General features: G+C 41.3%; 2 protein-coding genes across 4 annotated transcripts; one reads left to right on the top strand and one right to left on the bottom strand.

Annotated features, from left to right (window-relative positions):
* Window positions 1–2,328: 2,328 nt before the first annotated feature.
* LOC112391341 (small ubiquitin-related modifier 2) lies at window positions 2,329–2,715 on the bottom strand. The gene has a single exon (XM_024732715.1). The coding sequence runs from the start codon at window positions 2,688–2,690 to the stop codon at window positions 2,403–2,405; it is 288 nt and encodes a 95-aa protein (XP_024588483.1). The 5' UTR covers window positions 2,691–2,715; the 3' UTR covers window positions 2,329–2,402.
* A 4,446-nt stretch (window positions 2,716–7,161) lies between these two features.
* On the top strand, window positions 7,162–18,967 carry LRR1 (leucine rich repeat protein 1). Of its 3 annotated transcripts, none has more exons than XM_024767978.1 (4): window positions 7,162–7,523; window positions 10,882–10,980; window positions 13,069–13,790; window positions 18,517–18,967. In XM_024767978.1, exons 1-4 carry the CDS (start codon window positions 7,311–7,313, stop codon window positions 18,755–18,757), a joined length of 1,275 nt encoding a protein of 424 aa, XP_024623746.1. In that variant the 5' UTR covers window positions 7,162–7,310; the 3' UTR covers window positions 18,758–18,967. The 3 variants fall into 3 exon arrangements, with proteins under 3 accessions (XP_024623746.1, XP_024623665.1, XP_024623823.1); XM_024767897.1 differs by having other exon boundaries at window positions 10,879–10,980; XM_024768055.1 differs by lacking the exon at window positions 13,069–13,790 and having other exon boundaries at window positions 18,517–18,675.
* The last annotated feature ends 178 nt before the right edge of the window (window positions 18,968–19,145 follow it).

Here is a 19,145-nt window from a genome sequence, read left to right as displayed (position 1 = left end):
CAGCTTTTATTTATGGAAATCCTTGCTTTGGATGCCAGAGGGCAGCTGCAATCTGAAAACTAATCCAGTAAATGTATTTTGTTTTGTATTTTGTAGCAGGCAATTAATTATCCACCACTAAATAAATAAGAATATCTTTGATACTGGGAATTGTTGCATATAAAGTATTTTTGTTAAAAGGTGATGAGCTCTTGCCTTTATTTCACAGTACTTAAAGTGATAAACTTCTAGTCAGGTTTCCTATAAAAGAAACCAGTTAATATATGTACATAAACCACAAAAATAGTATAACAAACTATTTGAAAATTATTGTTTTTCGACTTAAAATATTGTTTAGCTTGAGACTTCTTAGGACGTTTGTAAAAGCAAGTTAAAGCCAATAAGAGTTTTGATTTTTTTTGTAACCGGAGATGGTTTTTACAATTAAAATAATATTTCAACTAAACAAAACATTGCTAAACACTGATATTTAATAAGTTGTCTTGTATAATTTCTGAAAATTATACTTGTTCTGAAAAGTGTAAGAATACCCTAATGATAAAGATTTCTAAACAAAATTTTATCCTGTTTGATTTTTTTATCTGATCTAATGACAAAATTCTATAAATTTTCATTTTCCAATGCAGTTACTTTTAGTTAAGTAGCTAGTAGTTAATGGCTTTTACCTGTTAAAATATAAATAACATAGCAAGCATCTGAGAGGACTAAACTGGAATAAAGTGTTCATGGGTTAGAATTAGACTCGGACTATGGAGTATATTATCCTATTTAATATTAAAGATGGATCTTATATGAATTAAGAAAACCCTTCCTGTTAATAAAAGCTTCCTTTTAACTAAAAACAAATAAATAAAATACAGAGTTGAGCTCCAGGGAATCCCAAAGATCAGGAACTAAGAGGGAACTGAAAACCATAGAGACTCCTCTGGGGAGATTTGTCCATCTAGGTAGTAGGACCTGGATTCTGAGGGGAAAAGAAACGAGGCTTTGGATAACTGTATTTAATTAAATTGTGGAGTGGAAATCCATGAAGATTTTTGGGAAGAATTAAGCACAACATATGAGACTTAAGTTCCAGTACTATTTGTTCGAACAATGACTATCTATGAGGTCACAGGCAAATCCCTTTACTCTTTTCAGCTTCCATTCCCCTCGTATAAAATGAGAGAACTGAATTAGAATACCTGTAAATTATGTTTCAGCTCAACATTTTAGGATTCTGTGATGAGAGACACCTTTGAAAATTTAATTTGGCAACAGTGTGAATGGTGGATTATTGTATTAGCCTCGTAACTGGTATTGCTGCCTCTAGGCTTGCTTTAACTGCAAATTAATCCCTTCACTGACCACAGTAGCCTTTCTTAAACAGGTCTAAATTTTATCCCCTGCTTGAACATTTTCAGTCGTGTTCCAGAATATTCAGGATAATGTTAAAAGGCCTCAGTTTAGCAAAAAAAATTGTTTTCATCATCTGGCTGCTTTATACTTATCTAATGTTCTCATCTAACATTTCTCCCATTATAGTATAATTATTGGTTTATTTGTCTCTTCTAAACAATGTAAACTCATCTTTGCCTTTTTTTTTTTTTGAACAAGAAGTTTATTTAAACCACAAGACTCTTGACTTGAAGGGAAAACTGTCCAGGATTCATTTCTTTTAGAGTAATTTAAAGACATTGCCCTACTTGTAACAGCTACATACAAAAAAGTTATAAAATTGTCCTTGGTTTTACAATGATAAATGAAAAGCATTAAAATTCTCCCATCGAACAAGGTATGCAAGGATTTTTATGTTGTTCTTTTTTTGTTAAACAGTGAGAGCAAAATAACTTACTGAAATATAAAGGCAAGAACTGAATGAGCATGCCACTAATGGAGAAAAGGGAGTATTTTCATAGAACCAGTATTTTTCCCCAACCCATCTCCATTAGATGGCGGTCAAAACATACCACTGGCGGGCTTCGCGGGCTTCCCTGGTGGCGCAATGGTTGAGAGTCCGCCTGCCGATGCAGGGGACACGGGTTCGTGCCCCAGTCCGGGAAGATCCCATATGCCGTGGAGCGGCTGGGCCCGTGAGCCATGGCCGCTGAGCCTGCGCGTCCGGAGCCTGTGCTCCGCAACGGGAGAGGCCACAACAGTGAGAAGCCCGCGTACCGCAGAAAGAAAACAAAAACAAAACATACCATTGGCCATTTACTTAAAAAAAAAAATGCACTATGCTTGTGCACGTACACCAGTTACTTTATGTACAATAAAGGAAGGGGGAAGGGGGAAATGAAAGAATAGAGAAAACTATACTGTAGTAGTCAGGATGTGGTGGAACCAAATTGTGGTTTTCTAATTGAGAATGTCTTCTTGGTCTGGAGGAACAGAATTCTGGAGTAAAGTAGCAGGTTCCCTTTTTAGTAGACACCTCCTGTCTGCTGCTGGAACACACCAATTGTATCTTCAGCCTCCATTTCCAACTGTGCAGGTGTGTCTGTCTCATTGATTGGCTGCCCATCAAATTGGAATCTGATCTGCTTCATTGACATACCCTGTCGTTCACAATAGGCTTTCAATAGTTTACTAAGTGGTGTGTGACTCTTAATCTTAAACTGCACCACAGAACCCTCCTGCCCCGCCACCTTCAAATTAATATGATCATTGTTCTCAGTCTTGACTCCTTCCTTGGGCTTTTCATCAGCCATGGCGAGCGCCAGATTCTCCTCAGCTGCCGCTTCACTAAAGAGGTGCCAGGCCCGCATCAAAAGAGCACACAAGCAAGCAGCACCAGGAGTGGCAGAAGAAGGAGGCGGCAGCGGTGGAGGAGGGAGAGCACCTTTGCCTTTTAAACATCTAGCACAGGTGCTGGCATACAGCAAGAACACCATAAATATTAAGTGAATGAATAAGTGTACTGAAGTAAAAAGACCTGGTGGGTTTAGAAATAATTCTGACAATTGGCAGATGCCTTAAAGGTATGTGAGAATGTTTATTCCTTACCAACAATGAGTATAAATGTTTGTTTTAACAGTATAAATTTTTGTTTTAAATATTTGTTTAACTTATAGATCTTTGCAGATCTATAAGTAAATATGTTATCTCATTTTAATATACTATTCTCTGATTAATAATAAAGTATTTTTCTCTTTTTTAAAAAAAGAAATAATTCTGGAGGGAAGTAATGCAGCTCTGAACTGACATGGCAATACTAAGAAGGGGCAGTTGGGTATTAATTAGGAAATCATAGTGGAAACACAACCTATAAAACATGATCAAAGAGTGTCAACAGGGAAAAGGGAAACCACACTCCATCTCAGATGGGCCTTGAACCCACGATCCCTGACTTTAGGAGGAACCTCAAACCCACTGTCTTTTAATTGAAACCACTCACCTAGTATAGGACTTACTGAAGCTCAGGTTCTTTTGTCTCTTTGCAGAAAAGGCAAAGTGGCAGGTGAAGAGTGAGTTTATTAGCATACATAGGACGCTTGTGAGAGATACAAACAGGCAGGCAAGGCAGCCCCAAGAACAAAGAGAGCTATATTTTTATAATCAAACAAAACGTGGAGAGGGGAGAAGAACACCTTCTTCCTCACTTTTTGGTAGATGTCAAGGTGATAGGGACAGAGTAAAGGAACAAAGTAGGTAATTAAATAGTTAATCCCACTAAGGGATTGTAAGTAGATAAAATGTATTGGAGACCCCTGTAAGTTAATGATTACTCAAGAAAGCAGGTTTGCCTAACCACAAAACCAAGCAGTCTTGCTTAGCAATAAAACCATGCAACAGGAGCATGAGACATGCCCCAAAACAATAAAACAATGGTGGCATGAGACCCACATCCTGTCCGGTGAGTTCAGTAAGTTATGGATTCCTAGGACATGCTCCTCTGGGCACATTAAAAACAAAAATATATGGGCTTCCCTGGTGGCGCAGTGGCTGGGAGTCTGCCTGCGGGTGCAGGGGACGCGAGTTCGTGCCCCGGTCCGGGAAGATTCCACATGCCGCGGAGCGGCTGGGCCCGTGAGCCATGGCCGCTGAGCCTGTGCGTCCGGAGCCTGTGCTCTGCAATGGGAGAGGCCACAACAGTGAGTGGCCTGTGTACCGCAAAAAAAACAAAACAAAACAAAAAACAAACAAACAAACAAAAAGAATGCTCAAACAAACAAACAAAAAGGATGCTCAAAAAGAATGCTCAAACAAACAAAAAGAATGCTCAACCACAAAAAAAAGAAAGAAAGAAAGAAAAGGTGACGTTATACTGAAACCTGAAATGATTTAACCATTTTTAGCATATGTTACTGCCTTTTTGCTTATTTACATTGTGCCATGACAGTCCTGGCTTGACCATGTAGGGACAAGAAAAGTCCCCCAGCCGACATGGAGGAGGAACTGATGATGAAAGTGTGACATCTACTCAGGAATGAGGAAGATGGTGGTCTTCCCCACGCCCAACTTTTCCTTTGATTATAAAACCATAGCCCACTAAGTTCTCAGGGTGCAGCCCCCTCTCTCCCTCCTGCTTATAAGCCTCACAAACATCCTATTCTAATAAATCACTTATCTATCACTTTGCCCCTCTCTGAATTCTTTCTTCCATGAGACAGAAAGAACTGGAGTTCCTCGGAGCCCCCTAGAGGTTTCAAAGGCTTACATCGTAAGTTCCTCCTTTGACCCTATATGGTCTAATTGGGTTGGTCATGGAACTATTTAAGTCAAATATATATTAGCAAAACGGTGGTAATGTATACTAAAATACGATCATTCATCTCAGGTTTTGGTATAATGTCCCCTTTCACCTAGTTTCTTTCCCCTTTCACCTATATTCCTGTCTTGGCTACATGCAGAAATGCAACCCTTTAAGGACCACTAACTTCCTGACTTTATGTGACAAGATTCAGACTCCATATCTATCATCTTGTGTTTTAACTATCAGGGTTTGTGGCTTGAGTGTGCCTGGCACTTGGATGCATCTGGTCTTCCTTCAAGTTAAGAGTAGATTGTTGCTAGATAACTGGATTCTTTTCTTGAGTGGTCATTAGCTTACAACAGTCTCCCAAACTCCGTTAAAATTTCCTTTCTGTCTTTAATCCCCTGGTGAGATTTCTAAACTAACTAAGTATCCTACTCTAACCCTATCAAAAGCAGCACTATAAAGGTCTAATTCTTAGGTGTATATTTGTTAAATATATAGCTTTATTTAGTTTTTTTTAAAATTTATTTATTTATGTCTGCATTGGGTCTTTGTCGCTGTGCGCGGGCTTCTCCAGTTGCGGTGAGCGGGAGCTACTCTTCGTTGCGGTGCGCAGGCTTCTCATTGTGGTGGCTTCTCTTGTTGCAGAGCATGGGCTCTAGGTGTGCTGGCTTCAGTAGTTGTGGAGTGCAAGCTCTAGAGCACAGGTTCAGTATTTGTGGCACACGGGCTCAGGAGCTCCTTGGCATGTAGGATCTTCCCTGACCAGGGTTCGAACCCCGTGTCCCCTGCATGGTCAGGCGGATTCTAAACCACTGCACCACCAGGGAAGCCCCAGCTTTATTTAGTTTAGATGAAATTTACCATTAAAAAAACCAGCTCCAAGATCTTGTCCCAACGTGCTAGGGCAGACAAGTCTACACTGTCTATAGATTGTGACCTCTCTCTTTAAGAACATGATGACATTTGATTTTACTAGCTTGAACCCAGCTGAGCTACAAACCTGAGTAAAGTTTACTGTGGGTACAACTTCAGGAAGTCAGAGATATTCAATTATCTGTTGAATGCCTGGTATGCACAGAAACCTGGAGAAACAAAATAAATGAAAAGTAATTTTGGGGAATTCCCTGGAGATCCAGTGGTTAGGACTCAGGTGCTCTCACTGCCAGGGGCAGGGGTTTGATCCCTGGTCGGGGAACTCCCATAAGCCATGCAGCATGGCCAAAAAATAAATAAATAAAATAAAATTACAACAGTTTGTCCAACATTTAAAACGTTCCCGGCTCCCAACTTTTTCTACAGGTTCGGAGGTATATTTTAACATACTTGTTTACGCAGGTGTTTTATTTTTTTCATCTATGTTATTACCCACTCGAACAAAAAATAGGTAATTCCTATAAAGTCCAATTTCTTTGAAAATTCTAGGGTGTCGTTTTAGTTTAATCCTTTTTCTCTCTAGCCATAAGATTAACTGTTGGTAAATGCTGAGTAGTGCTTTCATGCTCTACAAGCAAGAATACTAAATAGGAAAAAAAGTAATCTTTTATTACCTTATCACCACTTTTCATGAACTAACTTTGTTTTTCAGAAGATAATCAACGGATAACCCTCTAGGTTCTAACTGTTGTACACAGAGACGCTCATTCAAGAATAAATCATTATATTATCACGGTTGAAAAGTATTTTTGGACGTCATTTCACACTTGTGAAAGTACATCTTAGACAAAATGGAATATTTAATACAAATCTGGGACCAGCGAGAGGCGAGCACGCAAAATTTAAGTGGGCGAGACTACTACGACCCTAAGTGTGAGCGCTTCCCTCGCCCCACCCAGGGCCTGGGCCTTCTTTAATAAATGGAATAAGGAGTCCGAAGGGTATGCATCTGGGGTCTGGACGGTCTTTCCAAGCCTTAGATGCAGTTAAGCCAGCCACTCCATCCAACCCACTAGCGGTTGCAAAGTGGGAATTTGTTCAACAGGAATGGCCAAGTCAAATACAGTCATATCAAGTTCCCTTCTGACGTAGCACGTGTCGCCTCCGGAGCACCAAAAACAAAACAAAACACCAGCTCATCAGCGCCGGGAAATGTCGCGCCCCAACTGGCACTAGGCAACTCGCAAAGGGCCGAAAGTATGTAGGCAAAAAAGCTTCCCCGGTAACAGAGGAGCTGATGCCTTTCCTTAGGAAACTCAAGGACCCCACGTGTGCGTGCAGCGCATTAACGGTCAACCGCGGAAACTAGGACTCGGCCCCAAACTATAAGAGCTGCGGCCGTCAGCGCGCGCTCCCGGGAAAGGACGTGGCGCTCCCGGGAAAGGACGTGGCGCCCCCGCCGATCGCCGGTTTCGGGAGACGCGCGCCGGGTCCTCAGGTGGTCGGTGTCCGCCCTCCGCGGGCCGCAGCCACAGTGCGGACTTGACCCTGCAAGGGAGAGGGGACGCCGTCCGTCCCCGCAGGACTCGTGGAGCCGCTGTACAAAGAAACCGGAGACGTCGGCACCACGAGCAGGCAGGCAGATCCCCGAACAGCCGCGTGCTCGAGGACCCCGGCGGCGGCGCGGCGCGGCGCGGCGGGAAAGGGGAAGTTTCAAAGCCGAGAGGTGGCAGCTGGTTGCTGGAGCTACGGCGAGATGAAGTTGCACTGCGAGGTGGAGGTGGTCAGTCGGCACTTGCCGGCCTTGGGGCTGAGGAACAGGGGCAAGGGCGTCCGGGCGGTGTTGAGCCTCTGTCAGCAGGCGCCCAGGACTCAGCCGCGGCCCCGAGCGGGGGGCGAGCGGGGCGGCCGGCACCACGCCTGCCTGTTCATTTCCACTCTGAAGGACAAGCTCGGGACCCGCTATGAGGTGCGTGAAGCAGGCAGGTCAGGGGTGGCAGCCGGGCGCTCTTGCCCTAAGCGCCCGACTGTTCCCGAGGCTGGACTCCGTCTTAGGGGTTCCTGAGCGCCCGGCCCCCGAACCCCATGACCACCCGGACCCCGGCGTCTCCCTACGGACCCCGAGGGGGAACGATTTTGAGAGTGCACGTCTTATTTTTCTTGCCCATTTCTGCGACTTTGTATCGACAGCCTTGCTGTTTAGTTGCAGATAGCAGCCCCGCCCCTTTAAAGCCTTGGAAATTTCGGCCTGCCGGATTAAACTATAAACGAAGCCTCAGTCCAGTTTGGGGGAACTGTAAAATGACTACTCTTTGGTTCAGTACATTCTGTTTCTCCACAGGCTTTTCGCTAGTTTTGTCTGTTTGTTGGTTTGTTTTGTTTGTTTTAAGGCTTTGTAGGGTGTTTCTAAGGTCATTAGGCCAGATTAGTACAGTAGTAAAGCAGTAATGCTTGGGTTGCATCTTGATATTTTTATTAAAGGTATTGGTTACTGCATCTCTCTCTCTTTTATTTCTCCTCAAATGTTTGATTTCCTAAGTCTTGATTTGTTAGGTCCAAGACTTTTTCGTATCTACCTAGCAGTAGTAAACCCTCCAGAAGTTGGAAGTTGAAGTAGAATTTTTTGATATAGAATTTTTAAAGCGCAAGTTTTATAAAATCCTTTTATGTTGATTACCAAGCACGTTATTTTGTGAAAATGACTGGAATACTTTTGTGCCTACTATAATAAAATTGAGGGGACAATTCATCACCCACCATTGCATCTGACTCTTGACTTTATACAATTTCTGAGATTATTTCCCTTACAGTGTTTTACTCCTCAGTGAATACTCATAGTTGAGGAAAGGAGTTATTGCTGTTTCATTCAGAGCCACGTAAATGTTCGATGTGAGTAGTTGAAAGTCTAAATAATTCCCCCCTTTCCATGGAATCAATTCGTATAATTTTTCGAATTAAAAGGACTTTAGAAATCACCCAAATTTTAAAGGTTAGAAAACAGGTGACAAAAGCAAACTCATAACCAGAATTGGGTCTCCCTTTTCTCCCTGTTGTCTTCCCTATCTTTTCATGCCCAGCTTAGGTACTGCCTATTTTTGGAGTCTGTTATGATCTCTCCTTTAAAACTTTTACTGCACTAATAGTCAGTAGCTGACCTAACCAAAATTTTATTGTAAACTGCTAGTTGAAGACTTGCTGTGTGCAGGGTGCAGTGCTAGATACTGTGGGAAATAAACCTGATTTAGTCACTGTTTTTCCAAGACCAGAAAGGGAGAAACAGAAGCCACCACTTATAAAGGTGGGCTATGATAAGTGCTGTAATAAAGGTAGAAGCAGAGTAGTATAATATCAAAAATGAGATCAATTCTGATTAAAGGTCTTGAGAAAGTTTTGTAGAAGAGGTGGTGCTACAGGGCTTGGGACATAGTAGGTGTCAAGTAAACATTTATTGATTGAATTAAGGTGGTTTTGTCCTGGGCCTTGAAGAGTAGGTATTAGTGCTCAGTATGGAAGTATCTTGAGGCTCTTTCTTACAACCCTCTACTCTTCTGTCCTGACTTCAGCTGTCATCCATTTGACTGTGATTTCCAAATATGTTCTTTAGCTAGTCCTCTCCGTTAACTTCCAACTTGAGCCAGCTACCTACTGGAAATCTTCACTTGGATGTGTAGCAGTATTTCAAACTCAAAATATCCCCAGATTAATTTTCCTTGCCATCCCTAACCCTGCTTTTCTGACAGTCTTCTGCAACCCTTTAAGTAGTATTCTGCCCCATCCAGGCACCTTAAAGCCTTTCCCTCCCCACATCCAATATATTATTGAATTCTTTCAATTCTACTTCCTAGGTAGCTTTCATATTTTCATACCTCCTTCCATCCCAGCTGTAATCTAAATCACCATTGTCCCTTGCCTCGCTGGTTTCTTAAAGGATCTTCCTACTTCTGCCGTTGTCTTTTTCCATCCCATTCTCCCCGTCCCAAAGTTCATTCTTACACTGTAGTTAAAGGAAGCTTTTCCAAATGTAGACCTAATCATGTTCCTATCTTAAAGTCAGTCAGTGGGTATCACTGTTCCTAGGATAAAATCCAAAATTCTTAATATGGTTTACAAAATCTTTCACCATCTAATCTCTGTTTACCTCTCTAGGCTCACCTGCCTCTTTTCACTGGATCTTTCAGGTGCACTGAACATCTTTCAGCTCCTCACAGCTACCAAGCTGTCTTACCTTCAAGGCTTTGAACACATTGTTCCATCTTCTTGGTATGCTACCCGCTGTGTTTTCCCCCAGTATCTTCAGTTGCCTAACATCTCTTAATCAAGGATTAACTTCATTCTTACCTTTAAGGTCACTTTCATACCCCTTTGCTAATAAGGTCCTACAGCAGCCTGTATTTCCCTTCTTTTAATATTTGTTATGCTTGTAATTACTTGTTTAATAACTGTCTCTTATGAGATTGCCAACTTGATTAGTGTAATTACCATGCTGGTCTTACTTACCACTGTTGTCCCAAGCCCCCTGTCATAGTACCTGGTACATAGTGGCTTCTCAATAAATAGTTGTTGCATTGAAGTCTGAAGCAGAAGCAACATTAGTCATTAAAAATTTTTGAGCAGCTGTTATGTGTCAGTCACTTTTCTGGCTCCAGGGAAATAAAGGTGAACAAAGGAGACAAGATTCCTGCTTTCACTGAGTTTATATCTTGTGGGAGGCATGCCCACCCCAGACTAATGGGCTGAAGTTAAGAAGGCAAGTAGCTGCTATTGGCAATGGGAGAAAAGAAACATTCTCCTCAAACACAGGGGTTTCTGTTTTTGAAGAAGAAAGAGTTACTGGACAGGTAGAACAATTATGTCTCTTTTTGTGGCTGCATCGGGTCTTCATTGCAGTTTGCAGGCTTCTCATTGCGGTGGCTTCTCTTGTTGCGGAGCACGGGCTTTAGGTGCATGGGCTTCAGTAGCTGTGGCTCGCGGGCTCTAGAGCACAGGCTCAATAGTTGTGGTACACGGGCTTAGTTGCTCCACGGCATGTGGGATCTTCCAGGACCAGGGCTCAAACCCGTGTCCCCTGCGTTGGCAGGTGGATTCTTAACCACTGCACCACCAAGGAAGGCCCAGAACAATTATATCTTACCAGATGCTAGATAAGGAGTGTAAATACCCCAAAAACCACCCAAATAAAAACCTTTAAATCTTAAAACCACAGAACACCCAGACTTAAGAACTAAAGCCCAAACCAAACCTGGCAAAGTGACTGGCACATCCTAGTTGTAATAAATATTGAATAACAGTACCTGGTTTTGTCCTTTTTTCCCATTGGTTTTAAGCAGCTAAAGGAGAACATTGAGCAGTTCTTCACCAAATTTGTGGATGAGGGGAAAGCCACTGTTCGGTTAAAGGAGCCTCCCGTGGATATCTGTCTAAGTAAGGTATGGTATTAAAAACGTTAATGCTTAGGTTGGTTGACTGTAAAGAGAATAGAGGCTCTTTTAGGATCCTGATACCCACATAGCTGAACAGAGACAGTCACTTGCTGGTATGTTTGAAGAAGTGACAGCAGTTTCCCTGGCATGCATGTATGGCCTCTAAAACGGCAGAGTCAGTCTCAGAAAAGTTGCCCAGGATGGGAAGGAAAACTGGGTTTGCTTCTGTGCCCAAGATGGAGCCTCAGGGTGTTCTTAGACAGAACTCTATAAGGCAGGTGGCACAGGTCTACGTTTTGCCAGCTGAATCACAGGTGATGAATCTAAATTTGGTGTTAAAAAAAAAGAATGAAATACAATTAGAAACACTTCAGGGGGTATTTTACTTACTATAATCACTTTTTAAAATACATAAACCATTAGAATAAAAAACTGTTTCCTTCTTTGCCTTACCTCACTTTTTCCTTTTCCCCCTTCCCAGAGGGTAGGAGCAGTGATTTGTTCAACCTTGCGGTATCCTTAACCCCAAGGCACGTGCTTTGTAAACATTAAAAGTTTAATAACTGTTTAAGGTATTTGTATTGAATGGAGGTGTTTTGTCCTACCTCCTCCTGTTCTTGTGGTTTTTCATTTTCTCTTATATTCAGCCTATCTTTCCACTAACTCCTTCTACCTAAAAACAAGCTGAGAGGTCTTACCAATTAAAAAAGTAGAATAGACAAATTTCTGGAAAATCAAGGCTAAATCTATTGGCTCCACTTTCTTGCTATCTCTTTTGACCTCTGCTTTCACTGGTTACTCATAAAACACTGCCTCAGAGATCAGTGATCTCCCTCCTATTTGCCAAATCACATTGCCGTTATTTCTTATCCTTTTTGAGCTCTGTAGAACTTGACACTAATGACCACTCTGGACCTACTGGCTGGACTACTTCACCCAGGTCACCAGACTTTCCTCACTCCACTTGACTGTGTATACTGCTGCCAAAATAGCTCTTGTCATGTAATTCTCAACTCAAAATTCTTCAGTGATTTCCCACAGCCTGATCATTCTATCCTCCTTATCTTGGCATCAAGCTCATCTGTAATCTATCCCCGTACTATATTTCTCCTCTTTTACTGCTCTACAAAGCTCCTACATTCCAACCAAATAGGATCATATACTTAGTTTCCCAAACTTGCTGAAAGTTCACTAGTCCTTCACATATAAACTTTACGAAACTTCTAAAGTATCCTGCAAGTATTAGTTATTTTTATTGATGACTTAGTTCACATACCACTTTACTAGTGATTTCTATGTCCAGCTGGAAGCAGTCTCTTGCTTTTGATGTTTTCTGGTACTTTTGGCATTGAGTGCTATTTGGCCTTGCTTTTTTTTTTTTTTTTTGCGGTATGCGGGCCTCTCACTGTTGTGGCCTCTCCCGCTGTGGAGCACAGGCTTCGGATGCGCAGGCCCAGCGGCCATGGCTTACGGGCCCAGCCGCTCCATGGCATGCGGGATCCTCCTGGACCGGGCACGAATCGGCAGGCGGACCCCCAACCACTGCGCCTCTAGGGAAGCCCTGGCCTTGCTTTTGACAGGGCCGTTGCTTTTCACAATTCCTAGTGTTTGTGAATAACCCCCCCTAGGTGTTTTGCAGTGCACCGCAGTACCTTATTCTATCTCAGAGGCACTGGAGATTTGGGTCAGTTCATCTTTTCTTTTTCTTTTTGACTTTGGTTACTAAGTTTAAGTAACTTTTTTTGTGTTTTTTTTTTGGATTATAGTCGTTGGGTCAGTTCATCTTAAACCCAAATCTTAAGTGGAATCTTTTCATGCTTTCCTGTTTTATTTTATACTCTTATGGTTCCCCCTGTGAACAGTTTTATTTAGCGTATGTCTCTCAATATAATTTTTCAAAAACGTTTAAAGTTTTTTGTATCTGTATTGAAATTTAGTGAAAATAGGATACTAAAAAAATTTGTACAGCCATTTTCAGTAAATGATTGCATGATTTGCATATATAACTTTACAGACTTTGTTTAGGATAGATTAGCATGGGTGCATTATCTAAAATGGAATTTATAATTGTACAACTTCTTTTTATGTATTCAGGCCAATTCCAGCAGTCTAAAGGGTTTCCTTTCAGCTGTGAGACTGGCTCACAGAGGCTGTGATGTTGAGGCACCACTTTTAACCTTCACACCAGTGAAGACTTCAGAATTTGAAAAATTTAAAACTAAAATGGTTATCACATCCAAAAAGGACTATCCTCTAAGCAAGAACTTCCCCTATTCTCTGGAACATCTTCAGACTTCTTATTGTGGGCTTGCCCGGGTTGATATACGTATGCTTTCCTTAAAAAACCTTAGAAAATTAGACTTGAGTCACAACCATATAAAAAAGCTTCCAGCTACAATTGGAGACCTCATCCACCTTCAAGAACTTAACCTGAATGATAATCACTTGGAGTCATTTAGTGTAGCCTTGTGTCAGTCTACACTCCAGAATTCACTTCGGAGTTTGGATCTCAGCAAGAACAAAATTAAGGCACTCCCTGTGCAGTTTTGCCAGCTCCAAGAACTTACAGATTTAAAACTTGATGATAATGAATTGATTCGACTTCCTTTCAAGATGGGACAACTGACAAACCTGCGTTTTTTGTCAGCGGCTCGAAATAAGCTTCCGTTTTTGCCTAGTGAATTTAAAAATTTATCTCTTGAGTACTTGGATCTTTTTGGAAATATTTTTGAACAACCAGAAGTCCTTCCAGTTATAAAGCTGCAAATGCCATTAACTTTATTGGAATCTTCTGCGCGAACCGTACTATATAATAGGTAAGCCTTTGATAGCATCCTGGTATTCTCATCATCCTCAGAGTAACAAAGTCTTTAACATAGCTTATGACGCTGTGCGCAATGACGCTTTGCTCCGGTGGCCGTCTTGCTGTTCCTTACCTCTGCTTAGAATGCTTTTCCTCCAGAAAGTCTCATAGCTTACTTTCTCACTTCAGTTCTCTGCGCAAGTGGCACCCCAGAAAGGTCTTTCCTGACTACTCTATCTAAAGTTTTATCCCCCACCCCCTTACATTGCTTGATTTTTTTGTCATAGGATTTATTACCTGGAATGATACATATTTTTTAACATTTGTTCGTTTTCTGTCAGATATTCTCACTAGAATGTAAGATCCATGAGGGCTTGGACTTTGCCTTATTCTCCACTATTTCCCTTGGGTCTAAAATGTGCTATCTATCCCCCATACCTGCAATATGTTAGGGAATGAATGAATGAAGAATGAGTGAGTGAGTGAGTGAGTGAGAATAAATAAATCAATGAATGACATTGTTTCTCAGAGTCTGGTTCCCTGACCAGCAGCATCAGCATCACCTAGGAATTTGTTAGAGGTGCAAGTTCTTGACCTTCACCTCACACTGGCTGAATCAGAAATTCTGAGGATGGGGTCCGGCTCCCTGTGTTTTAACAAGTCCTCCAGGTATCTCTGATACAGTCTAAAAGTTTGAGAACTCCAATCTGACATAGTGGTAAAGTGTGCTCTTTGGAGTCAGACTTAAGTGTGATTTCTGGCTTCACCCCTTAGTGTGGCTTTAGCAAGTTATTTAACCTCTTTGATTGAATCTCATCTGTGAAGCAGGAACAATAATACCCACTTTACAGAGTTGTGAAGATAAATGATCTAATGTAATGGCAAAGCATTTGGCATATAGGAGGACTCAGTAGCTCCTGGTTCTCTTCCCTTGTCTTTGAACACTAACTGCAGTTGGTCATGAGACACCAAACTCCAGTTATTCATTTTATTCAGGCTTTCATATAGGAGTGGAAGCTAAGATGTGAACCAAATTACTATTGAGTGCTTATAAAATGGTAGGAACACCATATTTCGAAGAAGAGATTCTTAACTTTTTTTTAGTGGGGAGAGACTCTTAAAAAAAGAAAAATGACAAGTTATGGGCGTAGAAAAATGCACACATGAATAAACACAGACTTTTGCATACAACTTTATAATGCTCATAGACCCCACGGAAACCCAAGCAAGTCTTTCTTCTTCACCATCCCTAGCTTAAGAGCTCTTATCCTAAAGCAGTGGTTCTCAAATTTTACTTCACATTTAGAATCACCTGAGGAGCTTCAAAAAATCCTGATGGTTAATCCCCACCCCAGACTTATTAAATCAGAATGTTTGGGAGGGGACTTCCCTGGTGGCGCAGTGGTTAAGAATCCGCCTGCCAATGCAGGCGACACGGGTTAGATCCCTGCTCCGGGAAGGTCCCACATGCTGTGGAGCAACTAAGCCTGTGCACCACAACTACTGAGCCTGCACTCTAGAGCCCGGGAGCCACAACTACTGAGCCCGCGTGCTGCAACTACTGAAGCCCGGGCGCCCTAGAGCCTGTACTCTGTAACAAGAGAAGCCCGCGCACCGCCATGAAGAGTAGCACCCGCTCACCACAACTAGAGAAAACCCATGTGCAGCAACGAAGACCCAACTCAACCAAAAATAAATAAATAAAATATAAATAAATTTGAAAAAAAGAATGGGAGTAGGACCCAGTATTTTTCTAACTCCCCAGGTATTCTAATGCATGGCCAGCTAGGATTAAGAACCGCAGCTTGCTTCTCAAACTTTAAGTGCACTCACATCACCTGGGAGTCTTGTTTAGCAGATTCTGTTTTAGAGGTCTGTAGTAGAGATCTGCTTTTTTTTTTATGAGCATTCTTTCATGTGTTTGTTGGCAATCTGTATATCTTCTTTGGAGAAATGTCTATTTAGGTCTTCTGCCCATTTTTGGATTGCCTACATTCCAGGCTAGGCTGCTAGTCCATGAACTACACTTTGAATACAAAGGCTCTAAAAGTAACGAAGGCTCATTGTTTTAAGGCAGTGATCCTCAGAAGTTGAGAGTGCATCACAGTCATGCTTACTGTAACACAGTACTTACTAAAGCAGATTGCTGGTCCCCACCCTCAGAGATTCTTACTCAGTAAATTTGGAGTGGGGATGAAACTGCATCTATACCAAGTTCCAAGGGAATGTTGATGCTGCTGCTCAGGGGACCACACTTTGAGAAACACTGGTTTAAGGCATTGACTCTTAACTAGGAGTTGAGAATTACCTATTAAATGACAATACATGTAAGTACCTAGAACAGTGTCTTGTTCATAATAGGTCCCAATATTGGATGTATAAATACAAGTAATTTGCTTCTCTGGCAATTAAAAACCAATGTTGTTATCATTAGTTGTGGAGGAGTTCCTAAATAATATAGATGAGAAATATATATCTAGATTTTCTGGTAATCTAGGTCCTAGATTCTACCTCAGACCAACTAGTTCAGAATCTCCAGAGATGGACCCCTATTGTATGTCATATATTTTTTTAAATCTCCAGAAGTGATACTGATGATTCAGGTTAAGACCACTGATTTGTGAGAAACATGTGGTGTCTTTTGGAAGTGTACTTCTCCCGAGTTTCTTGTTCTGTGTTTTCTCTGAGACTTACATATGAAAAAAAAATAATATATTGTACTTATTCAAATTTGAAAATTATGTCCAAATGAGAAATACTATAAATGGTTACTGATGATTTGAGAAGATCGTAACAGATTGGCTAAGGTGACTCTAATCTTTACTAAAGTATAATTTTGCATGTTTTGAGCTCCCTTGTTTTAAAAAGAATATAGATCCAAAGCCATGAGAACAGTATCTGTTATCTAGCTATTGATAAATTGTCCTAACTGGGACTTCCCTGGAGGCACAGTGGTTAAGAATCCGCCTGCCAATGCAGGGGACACGGGTTCAATCCCTGGTCTGGGAAGATCCCACGTGCCGCGGAGCGGCTAAAGCCGTGCGCCACAACTACTGAGCCTGCACTCTAGAGCCCACGAGCCACAGCTACTGAAGCCCGCACACCTAGAGCCCACACACCAAGAGAAGCCACCGCAATGAGAAGCCCGCGCATTGCAACAAAGAGTAGCCCCCACTCATCTCAACTAGAGAAAGCCCTCGTGCAGCAACAAAGACCCAATGCAGCCAAAAATAACTAAATTTATTTTTAAAAAATTGTCCTAACTACTGGTTATAAACATAAAGTTATAGTCTATTAGAAAAATATGTTGTAACTTAAATTATGTTGGATAGAAAGTACAGTTTTTAACTGTTTCCTGTTTCCTTAGACTATAACCAACAGCCTGGAATGTAAACATTGTTACTTACACAAGTAAGTAACTTGTGAAAAAAATTGTTACTTACACAAATAATAAATTCTTACATGTGAAAAAATTTAAAATTGCAAGCAAGGCCAATACCAAATCCCTTAGGAAGAGTAGGCCACTATTTTTGATTTGATGTGTATCTTTTCAGACTTTTCTAATAGGGTTTTAAACTCCAGTTTAAATTATAATAGTAGGTTTTATTTATTTGTTGAAAAAATCTGAACACCTATTATGTGCCAGCCTAGGTACTAGAGAAACAACAAAGAGAACAGTGTGGGGGAGACGCAAAGTGATGGCGGTATGGTTGTGTTTAGGGTGGAGAAGCGGGCTGGGAGGTGGGCAGGCAACCTCAAGAAACTGTCTCTTAGTGTCTTGTAGATGAGGGTTTTGAGTTTGACTTGATTTGATTTTTTTTTTTTTGACTTACTTGGATTTTAATTGTATTGGGCGCCATTGAAATTTTAAGCAAGAGGGTGAATGAATTTAAGCAAGGTTAAATTGCTTACTTGGCTACTAAAGTAAAACTAATGTCCCAAACAACATGTGTTTTAAATTTGTTTCACACAGTTTAAAATTCCCTTTTGAACATTTGATGCCTATGAGAGTATATGGATTGATTGATTGATTTTTAAATTAATTTATTTTTGGCTGCGTTGGGTCTTCGTTGCAGTGTGCGGGCTTCTCATTGGGGTGGCTTCTCGTTGCGGAGCATGGGCTCTAGGCACGCGGGCTTCAGTAGTTGTGGCTCGCGGGCTCTAGAGCGCAGGCTCGGTAGTTGTGGCACACAGGCCTTAGTTGCTCGGCGGCATGTGGGATCTTCCCAGACCAGGGCTCGAACCCATGTGCCCAGCATTGGCAGGCGGATTCTTAACTACTGTGCCACCAGGGAAGCCCCTATATGGATTTATTTAAATAAATGTTTCTTCACAGATAGAACTGAGTAATTCTCTCATTATCATTTATAAGAATTGTATGACAGAGCCATAACGTTTAAATTATGTTACACTGGTCATACAGTATAATTATATAAAGGACAGATGGCTCTTTCATTGTATTCAGTGGGTTATGCTAATTAAGTGGCGGTGCTAAAAGATACTTTATGGAGTGGTATAGATCCTCTTAGGTTTACAAAATATGTCATATGCTGTTACTTAGTATATTTTCCCCATTTGTACCAGTTAGGAAAATAAAACAATATACTGAGTTAATTAATAGAGTAATTTTATTTTTCCATTGTTATAATTTCAGTGTCCAGTAATTCATGTCCTAATACATGAAGTTTTGAATCTAGTAACACATTAAAAACTATTTTTAAAATATTTTTTTCCAATAGGATTCCATATGGCTCTCATATCATTCCTTTCCATCTTTGCCAAGATTTGGATACTGCAAAAACGTGTGTTTGTGGAAGATTCTGTCTAAGTTGTTTTATTCAAGGAACTACTACCATGAACCTACACTCTGTAGCTCACACTGTGGTCTTAGTAGATAATATGGGTGGTACTGAAGCACCTGTTGTCTCTTACTTCTGTTCTCTAACCTGTTATGTAAATTCCTGTGATATGTTAATGTAATAAGTGATACCACAAAAAGAAATTTCATTTAGTTACAGGCCAATATGGGACTCACTTATTGTTTACATGTCAAATTGGAGAAAGGGAAGCTGTTCGTGGGTTTTGTATACTTGCTTGAGGGGAAAAATGTGTTAGTGTAACATTTTCGATCATTTGGCTGTAATATCTTAATTTCATTAAAACCTAATTTTATTGTGGTGTTAACTTTTATCAGCTTATTGCACTTGTGTTATTTCAGCCTAGTGTTTCCAGAATGGGTTGTGGTTTTTTGCGGTACGCGGGCCTCTCATTGCTGTGGCCTCTCCCGTTGTGGAGCACAGGCTCCGGACGCGCAGGCTCAGTGGCCATGGCTCACGGGCCCAGCTGCTCCAGAGCATGTGGGATCTTC

This window comes from Neophocaena asiaeorientalis, unplaced genomic scaffold (assembly GCF_003031525.2).
Source record: "Neophocaena asiaeorientalis asiaeorientalis breed wild unplaced genomic scaffold, Neophocaena_asiaeorientalis_V1.1 scaffold233, whole genome shotgun sequence".
NCBI classification, from domain to species: Eukaryota; Metazoa; Chordata; class Mammalia; order Artiodactyla; family Phocoenidae; genus Neophocaena; species Neophocaena asiaeorientalis.
This window is presented reverse-complemented; position numbering and strand designations above follow the sequence as displayed.

What these genes read in the sequence shown, in the direction of transcription:
- LRR1 (XM_024767897.1), top strand. Translation starts at nt 7,311, where the DNA reads ATGAAGTTGCACTGCGAGGTGGAGGTGGTCAGTCGGCACTTGCCGGCC. An exon ending in AGCTCGGGACCCGCTATGAG is followed by an intron (nt 7,524 to 10,878) that starts GTGCGTGAAGCA and finishes ATTGGTTTTAAG; the next exon opens with CAGCTAAAGGAGAACATTGA. An exon ending in TGGATATCTGTCTAAGTAAG is followed by an intron (nt 10,981 to 13,068) that starts GTATGGTATTAA and finishes TTATGTATTCAG; the next exon opens with GCCAATTCCAGCAGTCTAAA.
- LOC112391341 (XM_024732715.1), bottom strand. Translation starts at nt 2,690, where the DNA reads ATGGCTGATGAAAAGCCCAAGGAAGGAGTCAAGACTGAGAACAATGAT.